The 26,190-nt window shown below is 33.1% G+C and overlaps 3 protein-coding genes across 4 annotated transcripts; 1 reads left to right on the top strand and 2 right to left on the bottom strand.

Moving 5' to 3' along the window:
* Positions 1 to 1,459: 1,459 nt before the first annotated feature.
* On the top strand, positions 1,460 to 2,734 carry LOC25496185 (uncharacterized). The gene is made up of 2 exons (XM_013596458.3): positions 1,460 to 1,822; positions 2,389 to 2,734. The coding sequence occupies exons 1-2, from the start codon at positions 1,526 to 1,528 to the stop codon at positions 2,518 to 2,520; spliced, it is 429 nt and encodes a 142-aa protein (XP_013451912.1). The 5' UTR covers positions 1,460 to 1,525; the 3' UTR covers positions 2,521 to 2,734.
* A 986-nt stretch (positions 2,735 to 3,720) lies between these two features.
* LOC120575983 (uncharacterized) lies at positions 3,721 to 4,527 on the bottom strand. Its single transcript, XM_039826928.1, has one exon. It carries the CDS (start codon positions 4,525 to 4,527, stop codon positions 3,721 to 3,723), a length of 807 nt encoding a protein of 268 aa, XP_039682862.1.
* A 14,730-nt stretch (positions 4,528 to 19,257) lies between these two features.
* Positions 19,258 to 25,960, bottom strand: LOC25496184 (uncharacterized). Of its 2 annotated transcripts, XM_039835280.1 has the most exons (8): positions 25,819 to 25,960; positions 25,653 to 25,733; positions 24,633 to 24,702; positions 22,677 to 22,809; positions 22,456 to 22,559; positions 21,219 to 21,390; positions 20,964 to 21,104; positions 19,258 to 20,853 (listed from the first exon to the last, which is right to left on the bottom strand). In XM_039835280.1, the coding sequence occupies exons 4-8, from the start codon at positions 22,734 to 22,736 to the stop codon at positions 19,696 to 19,698; spliced, it is 1,635 nt and encodes a 544-aa protein (XP_039691214.1). In that variant the 5' UTR covers positions 22,737 to 22,809; positions 24,633 to 24,702; positions 25,653 to 25,733; positions 25,819 to 25,960; the 3' UTR covers positions 19,258 to 19,695. The 2 variants fall into 2 exon arrangements, with proteins under 2 accessions (XP_039691214.1, XP_013451911.1); XM_013596457.3 differs by lacking the exon at positions 24,633 to 24,702 and having other exon boundaries at positions 25,819 to 25,910.
* Between the last annotated feature and the right edge of the window lie 230 nt (positions 25,961 to 26,190).

Genomic DNA, 26,190 nt, shown 5'->3' with positions numbered 1-26,190 from the left:
CATAAGATAAAAAAAAAAAAAAAAAATGCCAACTAGTTCAACTATTGGGGAAAAGATCAAAAGGAAACTAACCCACACAAGTGGAGGAAACAAATAAATTGAATATGAACAGAGGAAAAATAGGACATTCGGTTAGATTCTCAATCTTATCACATGCAACAAGCTAAAATTATGTGATGTGATATGGATGAATATAAAATAATAATATAACTATTATTTTTAGGGAAATTTTAACTTGTGCCCTTAAGAGGCACAAGTTTAGAAGCCAAATTTAGAAATAATGTATTGGAATGTGTGTATTAGACTTAATCTTTAATGTTTTAATGAATTAAATGTACAAAGTTTAAACGAATATTTCTTTTTTCTTTATTTCTTAACTTGTGCCCTAAGGGCACAAGTTAACACTAACCATTTTTTCAATTTGCACACAAACTAAATTGAAATCTTGTTACTTGATGTTTAACTTTTCAACATTCTAACTTTATTTCCAACTTAACACCGGTGTTCCAACACGTTATATAAGCAACAAGCTTCACATTTTACTCTGTGAATATTTAAATTACACCAATCCATCCTTTGTCATCACAAAACATATGAAGATAATAAAACAAAAGGAAAATGCTAACGATTAACCCTAAAACACTCTTTAAAAGTTTCATAGAAACCCATTAGATATTTGAATAACACCTTCAAAACCATGTATGGTTAACTCAATTCAGAAACAAATTGTGGTTAATTGAGTTGACCACAAACTGCAATGCAAATTAAATTAGTCATATAATAAATCATAATTTCACATATGATTAACCAAATATCAAATCGCAGATGTATGAAAAAAAAAATAGGTGTCCATTAAACATCTTTGTAAGTAAAAGGTCAATTTTTTTTGCAAACTAAGTAAATGGTGGTAAACTATATTCAATGCGTTAGTTAATGCATCTGACTCTTTTAGATTCAGTCAAAGGGGTAGTAGCTAGAATTGCTTTTATGACTTCTTCAATGCTTTCTTTTTTATCGGGTAGTCTAATGGTTGAAGTTCGCACATTTTTAATGTGAAGAAGTGGGGTGTCTGGGGTTCAAACATCGACCCCTGCATATATTATGCATTTGTCCCTACCAACTGAGCTAAGCTCAAGGGGACTTCTTCAATGCTTTCTATGAAAAATTTCATGCGATTAGAGGCAAGCAACTAGTATGTCTTTCCATAAATATCAACAATTTTGCATTTCCAATACAAATTTTCTTAATGCAAAATACAATTGGAGGTCCCCATGGCCAACCATGATGAAAATTGCAAAGAGCAAAGTCGGTTGCAGGGGTGTTAACTTGAAAGTGTTAACATATTAATAAGTGTTAAAAGTGACATTCTTAAGGTACTTATTAATATGACAATTTTTATGAGACAAAAATATTTTTTATAATACAATAGACAAAATGCACTATTGATGAAAGATTGGTAAGGTACTTATTAATAAGTCTGCCAACCTACCTGAAACACACATTGAATAGCAATTAAAGCACAAGAATGGGACACAAAGAAGAGTCAAGAAGAACAATGGAAGAAATATCACCAAATCAAGAAGAAGAGGTTACAAATGAGAGGAGTGCCACTTTTTATCTTTACCATCCATGTTCATTACTCCAAAAATTCCTTGGAACTTTCTTCAAATGTCTAGGGTTTGAAATTGAAGCAAACAAAAAAGAACATGATGAAGTAGAAGCTCATTCAGATGCAGAAGAGGATCTTGAAAGTAATGATGATGGCAAAGTTCTTGCATGTGCAGAACAAAAAGAATGTTCAACGAGTGATGGTCAAAGTTTTGTAAGCATTTCTCTCTTTTTTAATTTTTTTGACTGAATTCTTTCTTTTTAATTTGAGATGATTAATGTTTTTTTTTTTTTGGGTATTCATTTCTTCTATGAGTATCATCTTGTAAGTAAAAATAATAATTAATTTGGCAAAACTAAAATGAATAAACAAAATTAAGAGTTGATATTTTTAACACATTTATAATTAGTTTAGTTATTTCCCTCAAAAAAAAAAAAAAATAGTTTAGTTATTATGACTATTTTGAACAACTAAAATTTGTTAATACTAAATGTTAGTATGTTGTTGAATAGGTGGAATCAACCTTATAGAACAAGTCATTCAGATTAAGTTTTTTTTTGTGGTGTCCAGGGTTCGAACCTCGGACTTTACATATATATTATGCATTGTCCTTACCAACTGAGTTAATTTCACGGGGACAGTCGTTCAGATTAAGTAGTTAATGAGGTTAAACACAAATCATTTAGGAAAATCCAAAATCGAATTTTGGCTCCAAACAATCTTTATCTATATCAGCAAGGTATTAACACATTCTGATTTGTATTCTCTTTTTCTTGTAGCAACTTATCAGCACTTTGATCATTAGGAGAGGTGGACAAAGAAGATCAGATCTTAGTATGGGAAGAGGTGGACGAAGAAGATCAGATCTTAGTACGGGAAAAGGTCCAGGGATTAATTCAGAATTTCTTTAAATCTCTCTATCATTTCCTATGTAGAGTCTTCTTCTATGCAAGAACTTTTGCATGTGTGTAGACATTAGCTATTTATGCATAACAATGCTCAACAGGGGTGTGCAAAAAGTCATAGGATCTGAAGATTTAAATAGTAAGTTGTTGGGTTTAATTTTGATGTATTTGCACTCTAGTATAACATCTCTTACTAAGTCTTTTTGTCAAAAAAAAAAAATCTCTTACTAAGTCTCATTAAAAAAATTAGCATTTGCCAAAAGATTAATATAACACCTCTTATTAATCTTATCTTATCTTATCTTAATATATATAAATCTTAAACAGATTAACCCTAATCCCGTCTTTTTTGATGGGTTTATAAAATGTTTACGAAAAAAATTCCCTGCAAGGATTTCAAACCCGCGACATATTGATTGCTTCTATGCATTTTGACCACCAAAACACTTGTTTTATGATATTATTGCATGATATGCAATATTAAATGCCGTTTTTAAAAATCCAATTCATCTCTTTTTCTTTCTTTTCAAACGCCTTTTTTTACTGAAATTCGATTTGAGAGATTTCGACAAAAGGATATATATATTTTTTTTTGGTGGCCAGAGTTTGAACGTCGAAACTTGCATATATTATGCGTTGTCCTTACCAACTGAGTTAAGCTCACGAGGACCGACAAAAGGATATCTAAAGACGTACAATAAAATTCATTTTTGTGGGTTTTATTTTATTTTGTTGGACCAATCTGCAACTTTTATTTGGATTGATTTGCATGTGAACAAATAAAATTCATATGACCACAATTTAACGAAATTTTTTTTTTTCTGCCCTTATTTAATTCCAAAAATACAAAAATGCCCCACTTTTGAAAAAAATTGCATAAATGCCCTACTTTTCAGAATTTTCTGGTACCTTGCAACCCCCACTTGCGGGGTACCTTGGTACCCACTTGCGGGGTATGAATTTTTTTTTTTTTTTAAAATAAATAGATTGCTACCCCCACTTGCGGGGTATGCTTAATTTTTTTAAAATGTTTTTAATACACCCCGCAAGCCCCACTTGCGGGTTAGTTTATGTGATTTTTTTTTTAATTTTTTCTCGTAATTAATAATAATAATAATAATAATAATAATAATAATAATATTAATATTAATAATAATAATAATATTAATCACTAGACATCCTATAAACAAAATAAAGACTAAATTTCTACTGATGTCTAATATTAATGCAATCTTTGCGGGAATGACCAGGCATCCTACAAACACCGCATCTTCTCTCAGTTTCCACATCGTCCATCTCGGTCCTAATGCGAGTAATTGGTGGACGACCTTTCTTTGCCCTACGCATTGACTTGTTGGGAACCACCTTCGGTCCTTCATAATTAGGCCAATATGTCTGGTGTTGAACCACGTCGAAGTGGATGTTGTATACGGCGTATACACACTCATTCGTGAATTTGTTATCGACAAAAGTCTTGTAGTCGTGACAAAAGCTAGAACATGCGGCAATGACATGTGAGCATGGTAGGTGTAACGCTCTAAACCGTCCAGAGTCACACCATTTATTTTGCAGGTCCACTTTGTATTCTCCCTTTGGCAATCCTTCTTTATGATCGATGGTTTCACGGACGGAAAAGGTATATCGATCCCGGTCAAACTGAGTGACATGATGACTGTTGGATTTAATCACCTCATTCCTGAGATATTTCATGCTGTTTTCGGAGAATGGCTCACCATAATTTACCCTTGCCGCTGCCTCATGTCCTCTTTTAGCAAACAAGGCCGCCAACCTGTAATATGATGCTTTCACGATAGCTGTGATCGGAAGTCCTCGAATACCCTTATACACGTTGTTTTGTGACTCTACCAAGTTACTTGTCATATGGCCCCATCGTCGACCATCATCATGTGATTGAGTCCACTTTTGTTTGGGAATATTGTCGACCCATGCTAAAGCCTTTCGGTCTGCAACAGCAATTTCAGAACGGTAGTATTCGAATGTAGGGATGTTCATGGCGTAACCTGCATTGTTTTGAAAAAAGTTAGATGTGTCATTTTAAACAAATAAAATGTCGAATTTACGTGGAAAGAGATATGATTTTTACCCATGCATTCAACTTTCTTCTTTAGTTCTCCATCCTTGAATGATCTCATAAAGTTTTGTGCAATGTGTCGGACACAATAAACATGGCTTGTCGGAGCATCGTGCCATCCATTCTGTGGATCATCATACGCGCTCTTTATCGACACATGTCTATCAGAAATGAGGCATATGTTCTCTTGTGGGGTGACATGCTGCCTTAAATTTTTCAAAAAGAAACTCCATGCCTCCTTGTGGGGTACCCCGCTGCATGCATCACGTGATCAACCATGCATGTGTCATTTTGGTGAAAAATTTCTCCCAAGAAATTAATGTATTTTGCATGCAATAGTCATATCTTACTTGATTAATATGATACTGTTGAGTAGCATGCTTGTTGAACACCATGCTTCTGTGCTTCTGATGCAGTAGTCACTTCTATATTTATTGATGCAGTTGTCACTTCTATATTTATTTTAAGACTGTTGCTTTGCATGTGTTGTTGCTTTGCAGGTGTTGAATTAGTAAAAGATATGAATTGAATTCTTCACTTCATTCATTACGATACCACACAACTACTTCCCCTATTTACACATAACTTTACATTATAAATACTAGAACTATATTTTAACTCTTCAGACATATTCTACTTATCTCAATCCTTTCCTTACTCACTCACATTCCTTTCCTTACTCACTCACATACAACCAATATTTCAAACAAGTTATATAAAGTAATGGCATACTTGTGGTTGGAAAATGATCACAGATCCAATGAAGAACATATCAGAAGATGGGTATATATAAATATTAATTTGTTAATGTCGTTTTCATTTTTTAATTATTAATACTACTCTTAATATTATAGTTCAATATTAATTTCAATATATAATGTTTTTTTAAATTTATATTTTGATTATGTTTTAATTGTATTCATTTATTATTTTTTTTGTTAGGATGCAGAGGGTGCACCTCTCGTCACCCGTACAAGACAACACATAATACCAAGTCCTCATATTGAAGAGTATCTACGTCAAACCGGATTTTTTGAGGTTTCTCAAATAGGGCGTTACCAAATCGATAGACACATCGTAACCGCTCTTGTAGAAAGGTGGCGGTCTGAAACACATACTTTTCATTTTCGAACGGGTGAATGCACAATCACGTTGGAAGACGTATATATGTTACTCGGATTACCTTTTTGCGGACCATTTGTTACGGCTCCTCCAAATCTTGCGTGGAACATTTGTGCTCAATTGTTGGGAATAACTCCTCCAGCAAATAAAACTGATGGTTTTACCCTCTCATTGTCGTGGTTAAAGGATAATCTGGTCGATAATAACTTCAGTGAACAATCTCCTCCGGAGGTAAAAATACAACACACTAGGAGGTACCTACTATACCTCTTTGGAGGGTTCTTGTTTCCTAATACAACTGGATTATTTGTGCACAACTCCTGGTTGTATTTGTTAATGGATTTTAATCTAACAAGAAACTATAGTTGGGGATCGGCAGTGTTGACTTACCTTTATCGTGGCTTGTGTGAGGCATCACACCCAAATATAAAAGCACTAACAGGATGTCATTTCCTGTTACAAGTTTGGAGACCATACAAGAATGTTCCACACAACTTGCCTGAAGAATATTGGGAGTGGACTGCAACAACTTACCTGAAGAATATTGGGAGTGGACTGCAACAACTTACCTTATATGTTTTGACAAAGTTGAATGGCATCCAACTGATAGGGTCAAGCTCCAATTTGGTCTGCCACAAGAAATACCAGGGCCCCCACGAGACATGACACAGTACCATGTAATAGACAAACGGTTCAAGACGTGGTACAAATCAAATGGTTTTCGATTTCCACAAGAGAGCGAACATTGGGACAACCGACGGAGTCATACTTTACCACGCATGCGGCCAAGATCACTCACCCACACTCATGCGTATATTGAGTGGTTGACAACCACATGCAACCCACGTCTAAGGATTTCAATTGAAACAAACCCATCAAATTCAGATCCAGACGAAGCCGAAGAAGAAGAGCCGGAACATGAACCTGAAATTCGCAACAACCAAACACCAATTCATGATGATTTTTGGGATCAAGACATTTTTTCTCAACTATAAGATCATCAATCCCAACCACATACAACCCAAAACATTCATGGTTCTGTAATGTATGAATTTCTCGACACCCCCCAACAAAACATCATCCAACCACCACCATATACCTCCCCGAGAAATGCATATGAGCCCCATTATCAGTCAACTTATGGTTACAATGACCCAAACCAAGCTGGCGCATCCAACAACAACTACTTCTCCTATAATGACCCAAACCAAGCTGGACCGTCCAACACCAATTACCCCCCCTACAGCAACCCACAATACCCAATGTACACCAACCAAAACTACAACCACCCACCAACACCAACAAACCTATTATCTCACTTTTCTCCGGCTTTGTTGAACTCTAGTGATCAATTTCTGGATATGGGATGGCCAACAAGGGAACACGATGTGTCATTGTCATTGGGTTATGGTAGTCAAATACAATCAGCTGCAGATAACAACGACGAAGACCAACATGACCCTCAAGTAAATCGCGGAAGAAATCGTCGAAGACGAGGGTGTGGGACAGCCGGGCATTTATAATAATTGTAGATATCATGATATTTAATATGTTTATTATTTTTTTTCCTTCTTTTTTTTATTATTTTTTTTTATTTTAAAAATTAAAAAAAAAAAACAAAAAACAAACCCGCAAGTGGGGCTTGCGGGGTATTAAAAAAATTTAAAAAAAAATTAAATACCCCGCAAGTTGGGGTAGCAAGTTATTTAATTTTAAAAAAAAAAAAAAAACATATAGGCCGCAAGTGGTAGTTATTTAATTTAAAAAAAAAAAAAAATGTAGGCCGCAAGTCCCACTTGCGGGGTAGTTAATTTTTTAAATTTTTTTAAGGTACCCCGCAAGTGGGGGTTGCAAGGTACCAGAAATTTCTGAAAAGTAGGGCATTTATGCAATTTTTTTCAAAACTAGGGCATTTTTGTATTTTTGGAATTAAATAAGGGCAAAAAAAAAAAATTTCCAATTTAACATTTGCTTCATATATGTTGCAAATTCAGCTTCGATCTTTTTTTAAAAAAAACAAGCAAAGATGGATTATAATAACACTGCAAGAATGATCTCTTTAGCACAAAGTGTGCCAAAAAACCACCGAGAAAATGCAGTTCACAAAAGATACAATAGAGTCTATCCAACGCCTAAACACGACATAGGACTCGACCACCACATATGATCACCAAATGCAAAACAAGCCTTTTTGGCTTTCAACCACCACAAAGAATAATATTTTACTTTGTCTAGTAGCTGATCTATAGATGGCTCTTTTTGTTTAAATAATTTAGCATTTCTTTCATTCCATATGATCCAAATGGTCATAAGCCAAATAAGCTGAATAAAAGACCGCCTTGATTTCATAACACCTGTATAGTGAGTAAACTAAATAAAGCTTCGATCTTTTTGGTTGCTGAAGCCAAATCACTTTGATATTGCTTTCAACTATCATATGTGGTGGTTTAATACTCTTGTGTTTGGGAGTTGTTATTTAGTTTTGTTTTTTTAGCGAGCCGGTATTGTGGCTCCTTTACGTTTTCATTTCTTGGATCGCTAATGTAACTGTTGTTTATTTCTCTTAATTCTCTCCTAACATTTCCTGTGCGGGAAAGACTAAGATGCTCAATTAATATATTTCATTATAACTTTAATAGAAAATTTGCTACATATATATAATAGTGTTAAATATGTTTTTGGTCCCTATAAATATGTCAACTTTTCAATTTAGTCCATCTAAAAAATTTCTTCAACTTTTAGTCCCCCAAAAATATTTCATCTTCACCTTTTGTCCCTCCATTAAAGTAAACTAATATGTAGAATTCATATTTTTGAATAACATTTTACGAAAAAAAATAATATTATAAGAATCTCACCCAACAAAATTTAAAATTTTTAAACAAAACATGAATTAAATATGAATTTTTAGATTTTTGATGGTTAAAAATTCATATTTAATTTTGATTTTGTTAATAAATTCTAATTTTTTTTTGGGAATTTTTTATGATATTCTACACATTACTGCACAATTTGATTTAAAAAATACAAAAATTAACTCAAAAATAGGGACCAAAAGTAGTTATTGAATATTTTATAGGGACTAAAAATTGAAAGAAAATTTTAAAGAGACTAAAATAAAAAGTTTGTATATTTATAAAATCAAAAACATATTTAACCTTAGATAATACAATAATTTTGATGTTTATACATCACATTAGGCTATTGGAGTATTTTCAACCTTCCTTCCAATCTCTATCTTTAGGCTATTAAAGCATGAAGATGTACTCTCTTTCAGCTTTAGTCCCCATGACGGTGTTTTCTAGGCGTGACGGAAATAATACTTGTATTAAATTTAAATTTACAGTTAGGTTGATATAAATTGTGTTAAAGATAACACTTTTGAATATATTCTACTTCTTTTTGAATATACACAAACAAAATAAATACATATTCAATAAATAATAGAAGAAATTCCAAAGTGTTACACTTGACACAAATCATATCACAAAATCAATAAAACGGTTGTTATTGATGTTTGCTACTCCCTCCGTCCTTAATTATAAGACCCTTTTGAGATTTTTTTTTGTCCCTTTTTATAAGACTCATTTGTTATTTCCAACTACATTAATTATTTCTTTACATACATGCCCCTATTTATTATAAATCTTTTTCTTCAATCAACAATAAATAACATGTTGAAAACATAAACCACCTCTCTCTCTTAAAGGATAAAATTGTAAAAACAATAGTAATTACAAACATATTTAATACAAATATCCACTATCTTAATTTCCGTTATTTTTTCAAAAGGGTCTTATAATAAGGGACGGAGGGAGTATAACGAAAATATCTCTATCATACCGATAAAGTAGAAAAATATATCTTCAACTTTCAACCACAATTACGTTGGTATGATCGAAATAATAGCAATGCAAATGTTTGAATGATATATACCATCATTTAGAGTCTTTTATAGCAAACTCATAGTGATTGATCAAGCACTCTGTCATTTTAAAAACAGTGGCGGAGCCAGGAATTACATAGAGCCTGGACGAAAAATTTATTGCAAATTCACATGTGATATAATATATATAAATTCCTTCCTTCAAAAAAAATAAATATATATATATATATATAGATAAATAGTCATATATAAAAATAAAAAAGGATCGTCATATTAAATTGTTTGAAGGATTTATCGACGGTGGTGGATCTTGAGTTATTTTCTCGGGGGTACCAAAATTCTATGAAATATATATTAAGCTGTTTGAAAAATATATCAAAAATGTTAACTGCTGTAGTGGTTTAATTTACATGAGTATGGCCCAAAGGTGTGTGTTCGATTCCCTCTATGGAACTTTTTTGACAAAAAAGTAAATATATACAGAAATATAAAAATGGGAGAAGAAGGAAGAATCGAACTCGCGACTTCTGAGAGAAAAAGCAATTGCTTTTCCACTGCGCTAACCAAAAAATATGTAAATAATATGCCGGATATAATATATATAGAAACATTACGGTACTCGCGACTTCTGAGAGAAAAAGCAATTGCTTTTCCACTGCGCTAACCAGAAAATATGTAAATAATATGCCGGATATAATATATATAGAAACATTACGGTACCATGGGTTCTAAGGAAGATCCGCCACTGATTATCGATCGAGCCCGGGCGACCGCCCGGGGTCGCCGGGTGGTGAAACCGCCCCTGTTTAAAAAGACGTAAACTTTCGTGTAGTTTTTTTCTTTCTATGAACTTTAAACTTAATTTAAACTAATTAATTTACAAGGTAATGCTTTTCATTTTCAATAAACCAAAGTTTGAATTTCACATTTCGAATAGAATTATCTTCACATAGTAAACCTATGTGAAACAAATTGAATTGTTTTATACCTATACTTATTTATATACAATTATTTAAGAAATGTTTTTCATGGAAAATTTATGCCTATATCAAATTTAAATAAAATATACCCTATAACTTAAGGGAACTCTAAAACTAACTATAAGTTTAGTTGAATATTATACTGGATAAATCTTTGAGAAAAGAAAAAAAAACAGTGATGTTATGAAAAAGAACACAAAATAAAAAAATGAGAATAAAAAAGTAAGACACTCCAAAGTTAGCTCACAAAACCGAAAAAACAAAAGAACCAGCAGAACACATAGAGAGAAGGAATGGAGTGTTGGGTTTCTATAGAGTTTTGGGGTTATTGATGTTGATGATGATTCATGCATGGGGTGAGGTCCCTCTTTGTTCCTCTCTATCACTTCTCTTCAATTTTACTAGAGAGCATTACTCTACATTCTACATTTATGTTTTATGTATATATATGTAGTATGTTATGTTTGAAGAGGAATAAGAGGCTATGTTTTGTTATTAATATTTATAGTCACGCATTAGGTTTAAGGTCAATGTTAGTTGAAGAAGATGGCAAAATGTAAGGCTTGAATTTGCAGGCTGGGGCAGAGGCATGCTGAACTGTGTGTAATGTTTGGACCAAAAAAAAAACCGTTTTTGTTTTTTCTTTGGCATTTGTGTAAAATTGCTGAAAGATTGTATAATAGATATTGAATGAAAAATGTGATCTGGTGTGGACAATGGTCCATTTTAACCCCTCCCAAAATTCTATTCTATAGTAAACATTCATAATTTGATAGGAGAAATGAACGATGAAGATATAAAGCTATAGATTTAAGTTGATTTGCTTATTCACAACTGGCGCAGTACGAAGCGTAGGCTAGCAAGCGTTTCTCTCAATTCTGTTAGATTCCGGAAACCCTTATTTAATAGGTTTGTTGCTTGCAATCTGTCTGTTTATCTTTTAGGCTAAGCGCTTGCTAACCCTTGCTTCCATTCTGCGTCAACAGCTCAAGTTGGTTGTTTAATGATGATCATGTGTTCCTCATTTATCACATTCGTTTTGACTTTGTTAGTGTTTTTTTTTTTTTAATGATAGAATACATTTTAAAAGGAATGTATCATACGAACATTGAATATGATGATGATGCGTTTTTGTGTTTAGGGTGTTTTTTCTTTTCTCCAGGGTTTGTTTCATGAAGATGGTGAAGTTTTGATGATGACGAATAATAAGTTGGTAAAAGAAGACAAAAAAAAAAGTAAAATAAATTAGGTTTTGGTGGTTCGGTGTTAGATTTAATGGACGTGTAAGATCCAATGGTTTTGTTTTGTTTATATTAAAATAAAAGATCAAATTATTCAAATTAAAAAAATTAATGAGATCTACGATGGACCACCAATATGTTACTGCATAATAGACATTTACGGTTAAAAACCAACATAAAAGATTAAATTGACCGACATAAATATATTCAAAAGGACCAAAGCATAGCAAATATTAATTAAGACACCAAAATGAAACTAGAAAACTAATTAAAGGATCAATATTTTTTTAAACAATAAATATTATTCTCGTCGAATCTGTGCAAGGATCACAAGCCACTCGCGATTTGTAGGTGACCACACGATACAACAAGTATTGTATATGGCCATATCGGCTTAAAAAGACCCAAACCCACACAATACAATACAAAAAAAAAATAATAATAAATAAATAAATAAATAAATGATGAGACCGAAATATACATGCAGACAGCAAAACAACCAAAGCAGTTGTCCGGTCACGCATACTGCCTCGCTACCAGCATCGCAAGAAAAGAAAAAAAAAACTAGGAGTGCACTTCACTGCCTTTGTGGCAAGAAGGCATGTATCTTTGAACAAATCAGGTTGTGCCGCGTGTTATGAACCATTATTTTTAGTAAAAAAGAAAGAAAAAATGTTGATTAAACGTGAAAGAGCGAAGGATATGGCGTGTTTCTTCACCTTTTCCTCTCTCTCTTTCTACAACTTCAGTTCAACCCACCACTGTTTGCCGCCACCCCTTCCGCGTCGTTGACCATCCACCACTGGCCGTTGTCGTTCTAAGTGATTACACAACCATGAAAAAAACCAGTTTGTGAAAAGAAGAAGAAGAAAGAATAATAAAAAAAAATGGGGTATTGTTATGTTTTCCTTCACTTATATTCGTAATCTTCTCTAACTATTTTTCTCTTATCGAGTTAAGTTTTCCCCTGAATATAATCTTAAAACTTAAAGTGACTATTGCTCAATTTGGTTGTGTTCTTCCTGCATTTCATTGCAAATTATTCAAATCTCACTTTCTGGGTCGGGTTTTCTTACATTCTAACTGCGACAGTGGTGGAAAATTGGACGACGGCACGGAAGTTGGTTGCGGGGGACAGTGAGTGATGGATGGTCGGTTGAACCAAAGAAAGAAAGAGAAGGTGAAGAAACGCATCAATATTTCACTATTTCCCGTTTGATCAACTTTATTTATTTTTTATTAAAATATAAGGCACTGAAACACATGACACAACCTGTTTTGTCAAAGGCATCTGCCTTTGGCGCCACAAAGGCACTGGCGTGCGGCCTAAAAAACCATGGATTAGAGACAAAACAAAGGAAATGGTCAAGGTCCGTAGAAAAACACTCCAGCCAACACCCAAACACAGTTACAACTTATAAACCAGCAGAATAAAAAACTATGGCCCCAATTATCAAAAAAACGTACAACAGCAACCCAGCTAGAACTCGAAAGAAGGGTATAAAAGGAACAACCATAAAATGGAAATCTATACTTATATGTAAAGATATAAACTTTAGTGTAGTGTTTTTCTTTCTTTGAACTTCACAGTTAATTTAAACTAATTGATTTACAAGGTAATGCTTTTCATTTTCAATAAACTTTGGTTTGAATTTCACATTTCGATTTGGTGGAGTAAACCTATGTGAAACAAATTGAATCTTTTTATATCTATACTTATTTATATACAATTATTTAAGAAAAAAAATTTCCTAGACAAATTTATACTTATATGAAATTTAAATTAAATCTACCCTAAAATTTAAGGGAACTCTAAAACTAACTATAAAAAGTTGAACATTATACCGGACAAATCTGTCCTTAACATTGCAACAGAAAAGAAAAAATGGCGATGTTAAGAAAAGGAAGACAAAATAAAACAATGAGAATAAAAAAGTGAGACACTCCAAAGTTAGCACACAAAACCAAAAAACCAAAAGAACAAGCAGAACACAGAAAGAAGGAAAGGGGTGTTGGATGATTCATGCATGGAGTGAGGAATACTCTACATTCTACATTTAAGTTTTATGTATATATATGTAGTATGTTATGTTTGAAGAGGAACAAGAGGCTATGTTTTGTTGTTAATATGTTAATGTTAGTTGAGGAAGATGACAAAATGTAAGGCTTGAATTTGCAGGCTGGGGGCAGAGGAGTGCTAGCTGCACTGTGTGTAATGTTTGGACCACAAAAAAACCGTTTTTGTTTTTTCTTTGGCATTTGTGTAAAATTGATGAAAGAGTGTATAAAAGAGATTGAATGAAAAATGTGATATGTTGTGGACAATGGTTCATTTTAGCAAACATCATAATTCTGATTGAAAAATGAATGATGAAGATATATGGCTACAGATTTCAGATGATTTGCTTATTCACAACTCAAGTGATTTTATTGCATCAATTGTTGAGTGCATTTATCTATCTCTTCAGCATAATATACATGATCTATCGTTTTTTTAGGATAGAGCTATACTGACACCTAAAAATGTGATAGTTGTTGAGATCAATAATTATATTTTGTCTTAAATCTTGGTGAAGAAAAAGGCGAATTTGAGTTGTGATTCTCCCCATTCAAACAACTCAACGGTTGATAGGTCGTATGATGTACATACACCAGAGTTTTTGAACACAATTAATTCTTTCTTCCGCAATGTTTTCAATTATGTCAGTATCATACCACCCAGAACACTAGAAGTGATATTATGTTATTTCAATTATGAAGATGTTTTCAAGCCATAAAATTGTAAACCATCAAGAATTGTTAAAAAGTTTGTCAACTATAAAATTGCTACTCAATTGCTCACCGAAAACACAGATAATGATCGTCTTAATTGAGACAATTTGGGTAGCAATGCAAAAATTGTAAATCATAAAATAGTTTCTTATAATGTTTACTTGGGTCATCCTTTACCTCGTTTAATTGGATTATATTCAATTTAGTAGTCAATCCAGGTAGCGGTGCGTAGCGGCCGACCTTAAAAGTGGGAAAGCGGGATAGAGGTACGAAAAACAACTTTCACCGATATGTAATTATTTTTCACATCGAAATAGGCTCCATCTTCATACCCAATCTAGAATATTATGATTCTATTTTTTCAGAAATTGAACAAGAGTATTAATCGACCCAAAGGTAAATTAACATGACTAAATATCACATGAAAATCAACCATTGAAAATTTAGGGTTCTGTTATTTTATATTGTAAATTTTCAATTCTATTAAACATCACTTAACCATTTAGCAACAAATAATTTCAATTGAAGTGTGAATTTTATTTGACAATGGTTGTTATTGACCTATGAATTGACTCTGTGCCAGATGAATTGGAAAATTTCTGAAGAAAAGAAATAATGTTACAAGAGATTAGAACAAAAAGAGATTGTCAACATTAAGAAACTTTCTTAATTTTCCAAGTAGTTTCTTGATTTTCTGAAGAGAAAAGAACAATAAGAAGTTTCTTAATTTTTTTTCTTAATTCAAGTAGTGTTTTTCTATATAATGTCGGTTGATCATTTATTCTCGGTAGTTTGTCAACATCTTTATTGTCGGTTGTCATAATTTCTAAAATTAACTTTTTTTTTTTTGGTCGTGAAAATTAAGTTTGTTATTGAAGCATGAAGATGTATTCTCTTTCTACTTTGCCATCATGGATGAAGTCCCTTAATCGTAACCGACAACAACAACACTACTTGAACTAATAGCTGGGTTGATATAAATTGCATTTTGAATCTAATTCTATTTCTTTTTGAATATGCACAAACAAAATAAATGCATATTCAACAAATAATAGAATGAAATTCCAAAGTGTTCACTTAACACAAATCGTATCACCAAACTATGTATTCAATATAACCGTTGTTATTGATGTTTGATATGACCAAGGATATTCATCATATGACTGCTAAATAGAAAAATATCATATGTTTAAGTTTCAACCTCAATGCAAATGTTTGAATGATATCTACCATAATGTAGAGACTTTTAAAGCATACTCAGTGATTGATCAAGCACTTTCTCATTTTCTTAAATTCGTTAAGAGAATTGTGAAGGGACAACTAGTTCCTAGATGTTTTTTTGTCGATTATTAAAACTTTGATATTTTTATATACGATGAGGCGTTCAAGGTGAGGAAAATAGTTATCGTAGTAGCATAGATTGATGAGCTAATCCATGGTCCAAATCCAAAGAAGGGTATAAAAGGAACAACCATAAAATGGAAATCTCTTAACGTTGGGGGTATTTTAGTCAGTTCACATGAGAATGAGCAAATGTGTATGAGAGAAGAGTAGGGATGAGAATAGGTCAGGCCGGCCTACAGGGGCCTAGGGCCTAGCCTACGACAGGCCAGACCATGCCAGACTTTTTTTCTTAAATAGAGAAGTGCTAGACTTTTTTCGAAACCTAGCTATTTGGCTTAAAAGATCAGGCCAGGGCCATTCAAAAAACCTATTAGGCTGCCTATTTAAGTAAACAGGAATAAATATTATTTATTATTATATTATATTTTGTACTTTGAATTAAAATATAAATGTTAACTTTTTATGTAATTTAAGCTTATTAGTATACATTAATTTTTTACATATATAAATGTATTATTATAAACTAGAATTGAAATATGATACAACATATTGTCAAATTCCCTAAAACCTCATGTTAATTATCAAAAAGAGTTTAATTTAATTGATTTATTAGTTAGCTAGTCTATTAAAACTTATATCACATTGCTTATTTAATGATGTTCATAAGATATATGCTTTTGAACATGCTAGAAGGTTGTATCAGGCTTTCAGAAAGCCAGACTCATACCTAAAAAGAATGCCTATGATAGGCCGCTATCCAGACTTAAGCTTTGCAAAGCCTAGCTCGACCTAACCTATTTTCACCCATAGAAAACAGCAATTTTTGTAAACAAGTAGTACCTCGGGCTCACCATGGTAAGACATTCTACACCTTGTTGTCCTTCTTTTACACCCTCATATCGTTCGCTCCACTTTCTCGATCCACTTTTGTGCCCTCATAAGTCATGTGGTTAAATACATCTTTATTTGAAGTTCTGAACATTTTCCTTAATATTGAAAGTTCGTTCAGTAAAAAGAAAGCTTTGTTAATCAGGTTAAACTATCTACGAATTAATCATGTTGGACCTTAATGATTCTTTTGGAAACAATGAGAAAATTCTCAGTCAATCGTTGTTTTGTTTTACAAAATATCTATGTAATGTTAGAAACCATTTCAACATTTTTACTGTCACTCGTCATAACTGCTCAAACTTTTGTTAATGAAGCATGAAGATGTATTCTCTTTCTACTTTGGTGTCGTAGATGAAGTTTCTTAGCCTTAACCGACGGCAATAACACCACTTTTATTGAATTCATAGTGAGGTTGATATAAATTGCATCAAAGGCAACACTTTTGAATATATTCTATTTCTTTTTGAATATACACAGAAAACAAAAAAAAAATGCATATTCAAAATATAATAGAAGAAATTCCAAAGTGTTACACTTGACACAAATCAAATCACCAAACTATGTATTCAATATAATCGTTATTATCGATGTTTGCTATGGCTAAATAGCTCACCGATGATAGCTATAAGTAGAAAAATGGAAAACATCATATGTTTTAGTTTCAACCACAATTATCTCATTGTGATCAAAATAACGGTCAATGCAAATGTTTGAATGATATCTACCATCACGTGAGTCTTTTAAAACAAACACATTATTGATCAAGCACTCTCTCATTTTCTTAAAATCGTTAATAGAATTGTGAATGGACACCTAGTTCCTAGATCTTTTTCGCCTAATATTAAAACTTTTATCTTTTTATAAATGAGGCGTTCCCGGGAAAGTTATAGGCCAAACAAAAATCTATTTTATTTTATTTTTTCAAAAAAAATTCGTTTTTGTTTGGCCTATTAGAGGGGTTAATCAAAACAAAAAATTTCTACAAGGGATAAATAAAAAAAAAAATATTACAGGAAGAAAAATCAGAAATGACCTATATTACAGGGGGTAAAGACCTACTAACCCATAAAATGAACAACCAAAAAATGGAAATCTATACTTACATATCAATATAAAAGGATATAAACTTTTGTGTAGTTTTCTTTTCTTGAACTTTAAACTTAATTTTTTTTTTGTCAAGAGCTTTACACTTAATTTAAACTAATTGATTTACAAGGTAATGTTTTTCGTACTCATAGAGGTTTAGGTCTAATGGAAGAGGTAAGACTCCTACAATATAACAAACCGAAGTTTGAATTTCACATTTCGGGTAGAATTATCTTTAGTGGGGTAATCCTACGCAAAACTAATTGAATTAATTTTATATCTATACTTATTTATATACAATTATTTAAGAAAATTTTATCCAGGACAAATTTATGCTTATATCAAATTTAAATTAGATCTACCCTAGAATTTAAGGAAACTCTAAAACTAACTATTAATTTAGTTGAACATTATACCGGACAAATCTGTGAGAAAAGAAAAAAAACGGTGATGTTAAGAAAAGGAACACAAAATAAAACAATGAGAATAAAAACTTGAGACACTCCAAAGTTATCACACAAAACCAAAAGAAACAAAAGAACCAGCAGAACACATAGAGAGAAGGAAAGGGGTTTTGGGTTTCTAAAGAGTTTTGGGTTTATTGAAGTTGATGATCATTCTACATTTAAGTTTTATGTATATGTAGTATGTTATGTTTGATATTTATAGTCACGCATTAGGTTTAAGGTGAATGTTAGTTGAGGAAGATGACAAAATGTAAGGCTTGAATTTGCAGGCTGAGGGCAGAGACGTGCTGCACTGTGTGTAATGTTTAGACCACAAAAAACCGTTTTTGTTTTTTCTTTGGCATTTGTGTAACATTGGTGAAAGAGTGTATAATGGATATTGAATGAAAAATGTGATATGTTGTGACACAATGGTCCATTTTAGTCCCTCCCAAAATTATATACTAGCAAACATCATAATTCTGATTGAAAAAAATGAATGATGAAGATATAAATCTATACGATTTTATTGCATCAATTGTTGAGTGCATTTATCTATCTCTTCAGCGTAATATGCATGATCCATCGTTTTTTTAGGATAAAGCTATACTAACACCTTCATCTCCTCAACATAATATGTATGATCCATCGTTTTATCAGGATAGAGCTATACTAACACCTAAAAATGTGATAGTTGATGAGATTAATAATTACATTTTGTATTGATTCTTGGTGAAGAAAATACGTATTTGAGTTGTGATTCTCCATATTCCGCAATGGTTGATAGGCCTGATGATACACCAGATTTTTGAACACAATTAATGCTTGTCAGTCTCTTCTCCTCAATGTTTATATGTGATAGGTGTAAGTGTGTTACAATGAGTAACCTTAAGATGTGATAAATTTGAATGCATTTAAGTAAAGGGATAACACTCACACTGTAATATGCAACAGTTTACAATAATTACAAATGAAGTTTCGAACGTATTACATGTCCCGTAGCCTCCTATAATGTAAATAACGAAAAACGGAGCTGAATGGTTTTATTCTGGAACAACCAGATTTCCACACCATAGCAGCCCCACCAGGCACAAACAGGAAGGCTTTTTGGACAAAAGCAATTGAATATTTTCGGTATTGTTCATTATGCAAAGCCAGCCAGTAGTATATGTACTATGAAGATAGTATAGACGGGAATCGCATGCTCTTTGAAAAGAAAAACAAAAAAACGGTGGACTCTGCAGCAGCATAAAACACACTCACAAGCAAGATTTCCGAGTTCAGTCTGAAGGAATTCTGTGGTTGGAATGATAATTCTCTCTTACATATCGTAAGTGGAACGGCTATTATCTGAATGAGTATGAGATCCAACATTTGAGTTTTGAGAGTTAAATAAGTTGGGATACGAGAAATATGTGTCATCATCCATCGAAGGTAGTCTCTTAGGCTGGTGACTATTGGATTTGTCATCCAAAACACGATCAGTGGGTGGGGAAGAATCAAAATCTTCCTTGAGTGTGTCAAATGAAGGAAAACTTGATGAATGAGAACCTATGGAAGCATTATGATCCTCATGAATATCATGATCCTTAAAAACATTGGCATAGGGGTTACCTATAGCACTTTTATGATCCCTTTCTGGTGTTGAAGTCTCATTGTTGCCTCCAGCGTAAAATGGATTCTCAGAGCTACTGTCAGGTATATGTTCATTACTTCTCATCTTGGTAAGCTCACTAATACGAAGTTGAGCAAGGCTAGCTGCTGAACGTGCTGCAGCTGCAGCACGCTCAGCAGTTTCAGCCGCAGCATGTGCGGCAGCTACAACATCATTCAAGTCAACATTAGATTCAGATTTCGTGGTTGACAATTTGGGAGGTGAGTCACTATGCTTTGTTGCATTATATGATGCAACCGTTTCTGACGGAGGAGATTCAGATTTTGCAGCTGAAGTGAAGGGAGGCAAGTCACTATGCCTTGCACTATATGGTGCAGATGATAGTGATGGAGAGGAGATAGATTTTTCTGTTGGGAAGGAGGTAGGTGAGTCACTATGCCCTGGATTATATGATGCAGGTGATTCTGATGGAGGCGCGATGAATGGCGAAAATTGTTTACTTTCCGTTTTACCAAATGAAGTATGTGATTCATCTCTGTGAACTGTTGATTCAACATGTTCCTGCTTCAAATCTGTAAAATCTTCAGAATGACTTGATGAATGAAGATCAACTTCAGGGTGTGGCATACCTCCTGGAGGTGTAACCGTATCAGGAGCTGTGCCAAAATTTGCAGTTGGCAAAGATTGCATCTGGACGTATGTCTTAGGAACTTCAGGAAAATCTAACATGTCAGAGTCAGAATCAGAATCAAGCTGCTCTTTTTTCGGTGTATCATGAACATCATGAGTGGAATACAACTCCTCGTCATGTTTTTCTTCAGCAAGGGGCAATTTTGACCCACCAAAAAATTCAGTCGGACCATTCTGACAAGAAGAGGAATGTAACGTAAGATAATGTTACGTGAAAGAACAAATTTAGTATATGATGATCATCTTTTTTCCCCTTCTAGTTAGTATTACAGAATAATACTTACCAGTAAGTCTTCATGTTTTTTAAAGAACTCAGTTTCAGCAGTAGCTGGATCCCAATCTAGCTCATGTTCAACAGCAATGTCTTTTAGAAGAGTGAGTTTCTTTTCTGGTGAAGGAGCACGAACTGACAGAAGCTCTATTATCTACAATTGAAATTCACATTAAGAACGACATACAAGAAAATAGTCTGTTGTGTAAGATGTTTTTATGCACAAAAGAAAATCAAGAGTCTGTATATCATGAAAAATTCACGGAACCTGGCGATTAACACCGCAATCTGGTCTAAGCTCAGTAGCAGCAGAAATAAACTCCTTCCCATATTTGGTTGCAAATTGCTGCTGAACTTGAATTAACTCTGGAAGATCGGCACACCTTGGGGCAGCAAAACATATACTGGATATAGCTTCCTTCAAGTCTAGGGGAATTTCCCTGCACAGCATTAAAACTTTAGATACAAAATAATAAAAACGGTAATGATTAACTTTTTGTGCTTCAACTGTAACAATGAATAGGTCTTAATCATAACACATACTTACAAAAAAATTGGGCACCAGAACAACATTAAAAACTCCATTAAACAATGCAGCACTTATCATGTTCTAAATAAAATACATACAATTGAACTAGATTCCTAGTTTTCCATATGATACCCAACTACATGTAGTACAAACATTCTTAATAACTGTGTAAAATTATTGAAGAAATCAATCAACATAAATATATGTATGTTTCTTTGCAGTGCGTACATTCTTTCCATGTTTGACCCCCATATATCACATCATTTGGTGGACACTGATGCCATTGAATCAATGTTTTATTTTCAAAATAGAGAACATGCTAATAGAACTTTGAAATAAGCAAAGGAAAAAAGGAGAACCAAACCAAAATAAAACAAAAACATATAGTATAGTGTGAGAAGTAACAGCAATGATGCTACAGCGGACAAAAGTCAAAAACTGGATATTTCCAACTTGATTTTTCTCTTCCTTTGATTTTTTCTCATAAAAGATGAAAGTCTAAATTCAGTTAAAAGCCTATGATGTTCTCTATAAGAAACTAGTGTGTGTATGTGTTTTTCTTAAAACTGAAGGGAGCTCAACATTGTTAATTATGTTCCTTAAATCTGGAGGGTTAATAACATAGTTTTTTAACAGCTCTGTCAGTACCATACAACCTAGAACCAAAAATAGAAGAATGTATTGTCAAGAAAGAAAGAAAAAACATTTCCAAAAGAGCACACAGTCCCTAAACATACCAAACAAAGGGATTAACTAAGAGAAACAATTAGTTCCTCCTAAGTGATATACTGGCATTCTTTGCATACACCAATAGGTAATATATTTTTTGTTTGTTCAATGATCCATCATCCATACTAGCTATTTGATCAGTTTTGTAATGAACGGCTAGCTTGAATGTAAATCACATTTACTATAACGAAAATTCAAATAATAAGTAAAGCTAGTCATCCAGATTTACATTCGATCGCTAAAATACCTTTGAGATTCAATTATTGGAAGGCGGACAGAAACAAGTTCACAAAATAGTTCAAGGATCTCTTGAGCGGCCATCATGTTCTCTTCTCTAATAATATGTTCTACCTGCATAGATATATAAATAGCAGCACCATAGAAAAAATGTCAAAAAGATTTCTTTGAAACCTGATTGGTTTAAAATTTTGAAACTAAATAAATATGCAACATGCAATTGGGTAATACCCTAATGCGAGCCGTGGCTTCTTGACCAGTCTCAAGTAACTTGGCAATCTCACGTCGCATATTCTTCAATTGATTCTCTCTTCTGTTTCTGAGTAACTTTATCCGTGGAATTGACAGTTTAAGCAGAGTTTTGCTGAAAGTGTGAAATTTTTAAATTAATCACTATTAAATTTTAAACGTAAAGGAAGAAATGGCAATAAACAGAACTCTAGTGCATAACAATAATTATTTAAATGTAAATTTTTAAATTAATCACTATTAAATTTTAAACGTAAAGGAAGAAATGGCAATAAACAGAACTCTAGTGCATAACAATAATTATTTAAATGTAAGAGAAACACTGTACTCAAAAATATAATTCAAATGTGAACAATTAGGATTTGATTGCTTTAAGTAAAATGTGCCCAGTAGAGAATAAAGCACCCCATATTAGAAAATCACCTGACAAATATTAAATAATAGGGAAAGTTATCCGTGCACACTCTAATTTGAAAATAGAAATGGCACTCCCCTAATATTAGCACAAATTACACTCTTCTTTAAACTGCAAGAGCAGAGCAAAAAAATATCTAAAGCTTCTCATTCATTCTGCGTCTTTTGACCATTGCTTCAGGAAAAAATGTGCTTTAGCTTCTTTCGTTCCCACGAAAACAAGCAAGAGCCCTAAAATTTGTATAGCACAGTACAATATCTCTGGGAAAACATTGTATAGCACTCATGGTGAGTTCAGTGCACTCAAATCCAAAAGCATTGTAAATCTGTGTTTGGACTTGATTAGCTACTAAAATCTTGAATTCTTGTATACAACATTTGTGTGTATGCGCGACGAGGGAATTTTTGTGCAGAAATTAGACCGTGTTAACCAATGCATCATGAGATTGTGAAGGAACACCAAGTCTAAGCATTTAAGCGCTCCAGCAGTTGTTCCGTGGAACATATTAATGTTGCTTTTAATAGCTGAGAATAGAAGGCTGAACCTCAGTAAATGCGACTCTCTAAAAGTGACCTGCCACAATCACAAGGACGATACCCATACTGGACCATGTTGGCCCTAATACTTACTAGTTACTATAAGTAATAGAAAGACGTATATTGTATATATTTGGTCATTAACCTTAACTACACTTCTCTTAGCATTACATTCGCAATTTGTTCCACCACCAACTTCGTTAGTTGCTTTGAAGATAGTTACAGATCCAGTCTATTTAGAAACTATGGTAAAAAGTTATGTTTCTGTCCCTCCATGACTATGTACTTTCTTTCATGTAATCACTATATTGAAAGAAACTCAAGTCCCACATTGGCTACAGATATGGCCTAATAAAGTCTATAAAGCTTAGGTAATCCTCACCTTCAAAGTCGGACATGTGGGGTTGTGTTATACCATGAACCTAAGATGGTACCAGTGTTTATCCTAGATCCATTTTTGTATCATCAAATTGACAAGAGATATGGTCTAGATAGAGTTTATAAAACCTAGACAATCCTCACATTATAAGCTAGTTTTGTGTGTTTGAGTTAGCCTCTAAATCTATGACAGTAGGTTCTTTATATTTTAAGATCAACTCTAGTACAGGACCTGAAACTTTGACGTAAAATGGTACACATCTATGTTTATAATGGTGAAAGAAAGGATTCCTTCAATAGAAACAAGAACAAGAATAAACCTTCAATTCGTCCCTAAACTTTCACTCTCTCAACTATTTGGTCTGTGAACTGTAGAAATTTAATAAGTAGTCCCTACACTAATTTCAATCGATCAAGTTTGTTCCTGAAATATCATTCTTTATATTTTTAAAAGCAACTAGGACCTAACTTGAAGGTTTATAAATAGTTTTTTTACTATTATTATATTTTTTATAGTTAATAGTAGTTTGGGGATGGAATTGAAAGTTTACTTTCTAATGAACAAAGAGTAACATGACAAAGACTAATCATGTACATCGCAGAACCTACCCGTCTATCACTTCCAAATCTGCAACAATTCTTTCTTTTATTTTGGTTCTACAGATCCTGTCGGTGAAACCTACACACACCAAGTTTTGAGAAATGGTAAATTGCGGGTTTGAGCCTGCATCGTATCAAATGTCCCTATATCCTTTAACCATGTGAGTTGTACTTATAGGACAAATTTGCGGTGATTCTGATACCATATTTAACATTTAACAAGTGAAAGAATCAACAAGGTGTAAATACAGACATTACGTGCAGAAGTGAAATATTAAGTGATAAAAAAATAACAACATGGGTGCAATTTCCCTTATAAAAACCCAACTAAATCACTAACAATTGATTAAAAAAGCAGCTTTTTTCAGCAAAAGGTGAAGTATTTTAGTCCAATCAAATTTACATTTTCTGTTTTTAGTTCCTAAATCAATTTTTTTTGTTTTGGAAACTCGGTATTCAGCCAAGGACCGACTAATCCAGGACACCAATGACCAATCCCGCCATCCACTAGCGGGTCCAATTGAAGCCCTAGCAAATCCCTCTACGCACTAGCCCAACACATAAACTACCAACACCTAGAGGATTCTATCCTGAGACCTAGAGAGAAGCACATTCCTAAGTTCCACATCCTAACCACCAGGCCAAATCCTGGGGATCTTTAAACCCACTATTTAATCTCTACAAAACAAAATTACATTGTCCAGACACCGGACATGACACGGAGACCAACTTGTCAACACTGCTAATAATTTGAAAAAATCACATAATATTCGGTGTAATCATGTGTGTCGGTGTCAGACATAATACATAATACGTATCTGACACAGGACACGTCTAATCATAGGTGGGAACTAAAAATTTATTACAGACACCAAAAACAAAGATTTGAGATGATTATAGAGACTAAATAATGATTCAAATAACGATAAATTATCCAAAATAATTCACCACAACTGAAAAAATCACTATTATCACAAAATTCAAAAACAAAAAATTAACATCAAGAGACGAAAGAAATAGAAAGAGTACCACTTAGAAGCCTTAAAACCCTGAGCGAAAAACGAATTGAGCATCGACATCGTTAACGTTTTCAACTTTCGATCAAAATCACTGAATCAAAAATTAAATATTAGAGAATCGAATTGAAAAAACGAAGAAGAAATTGAAAAAGGAAAGGGTAAATGTGTAATTATACCTAAGAAAGATGATATAAAGTGCGCGTGATAATGATTTTGTTCTTTCTTAACAAGCAAGGATCGTGAATTTGGAAGAAGAATCGGTGTGAACTGTGTGTGAAATAGGTCCAAGATTATTTTCGTTTATTTCCTCTATTTAGGCTTTTATTTTATGTTTTTACTAATCTGTTTTAAGAGAAATTTAATTTTAAAATTTCGCTCATTTCAGCACTTTTGGATTGAATTTTTTCTTTTCAAAGATGCCCTTGATCATGCTCCCTCCGCCCCAAATTGTATGACACTTTAGAAAAAATATTTGTCTCAAATTATATGTCGCTTTACAATACCAATGAAAAATTAATGTTACTTTTCCTATTATATCCTTAACTATT

Source organism: Medicago truncatula, chromosome 6 (genome assembly GCF_003473485.1).
Source record: "Medicago truncatula cultivar Jemalong A17 chromosome 6, MtrunA17r5.0-ANR, whole genome shotgun sequence".
NCBI classification, from domain to species: Eukaryota; Viridiplantae; Streptophyta; class Magnoliopsida; order Fabales; family Fabaceae; genus Medicago; species Medicago truncatula.
This window is presented reverse-complemented; position numbering and strand designations above follow the sequence as displayed.

Coding starts and splice junctions, on each gene's coding strand:
- LOC120575983 (XM_039826928.1), bottom strand. CDS start 4,527: ATGAACATCCCTACATTCGAATACTACCGTTCTGAAATTGCTGTTGCA.
- LOC25496184 (XM_013596457.3), bottom strand. CDS start 25,702: ATGTCGATGCTCAATTCGTTTTTCGCTCAGGGTTTTAAGGCTTCTAAG. Junction 21,105..21,218: donor ATTGCGGTGTTAATCGCCAG/GTTCCGTGAATT, acceptor TTTCAATTGTAG/ATAATAGAGCTTCTGTCAGT. Junction 20,854..20,963: donor AAAAACATGAAGACTTACTG/GTAAGTATTATT, acceptor TCTTCTTGTCAG/AATGGTCCGACTGAATTTTT.
- LOC25496185 (XM_013596458.3), top strand. CDS start 1,526: ATGGGACACAAAGAAGAGTCAAGAAGAACAATGGAAGAAATATCACCA. Junction 1,823..2,388: donor CGAGTGATGGTCAAAGTTTT/GTAAGCATTTCT, acceptor TTTTTCTTGTAG/CAACTTATCAGCACTTTGAT.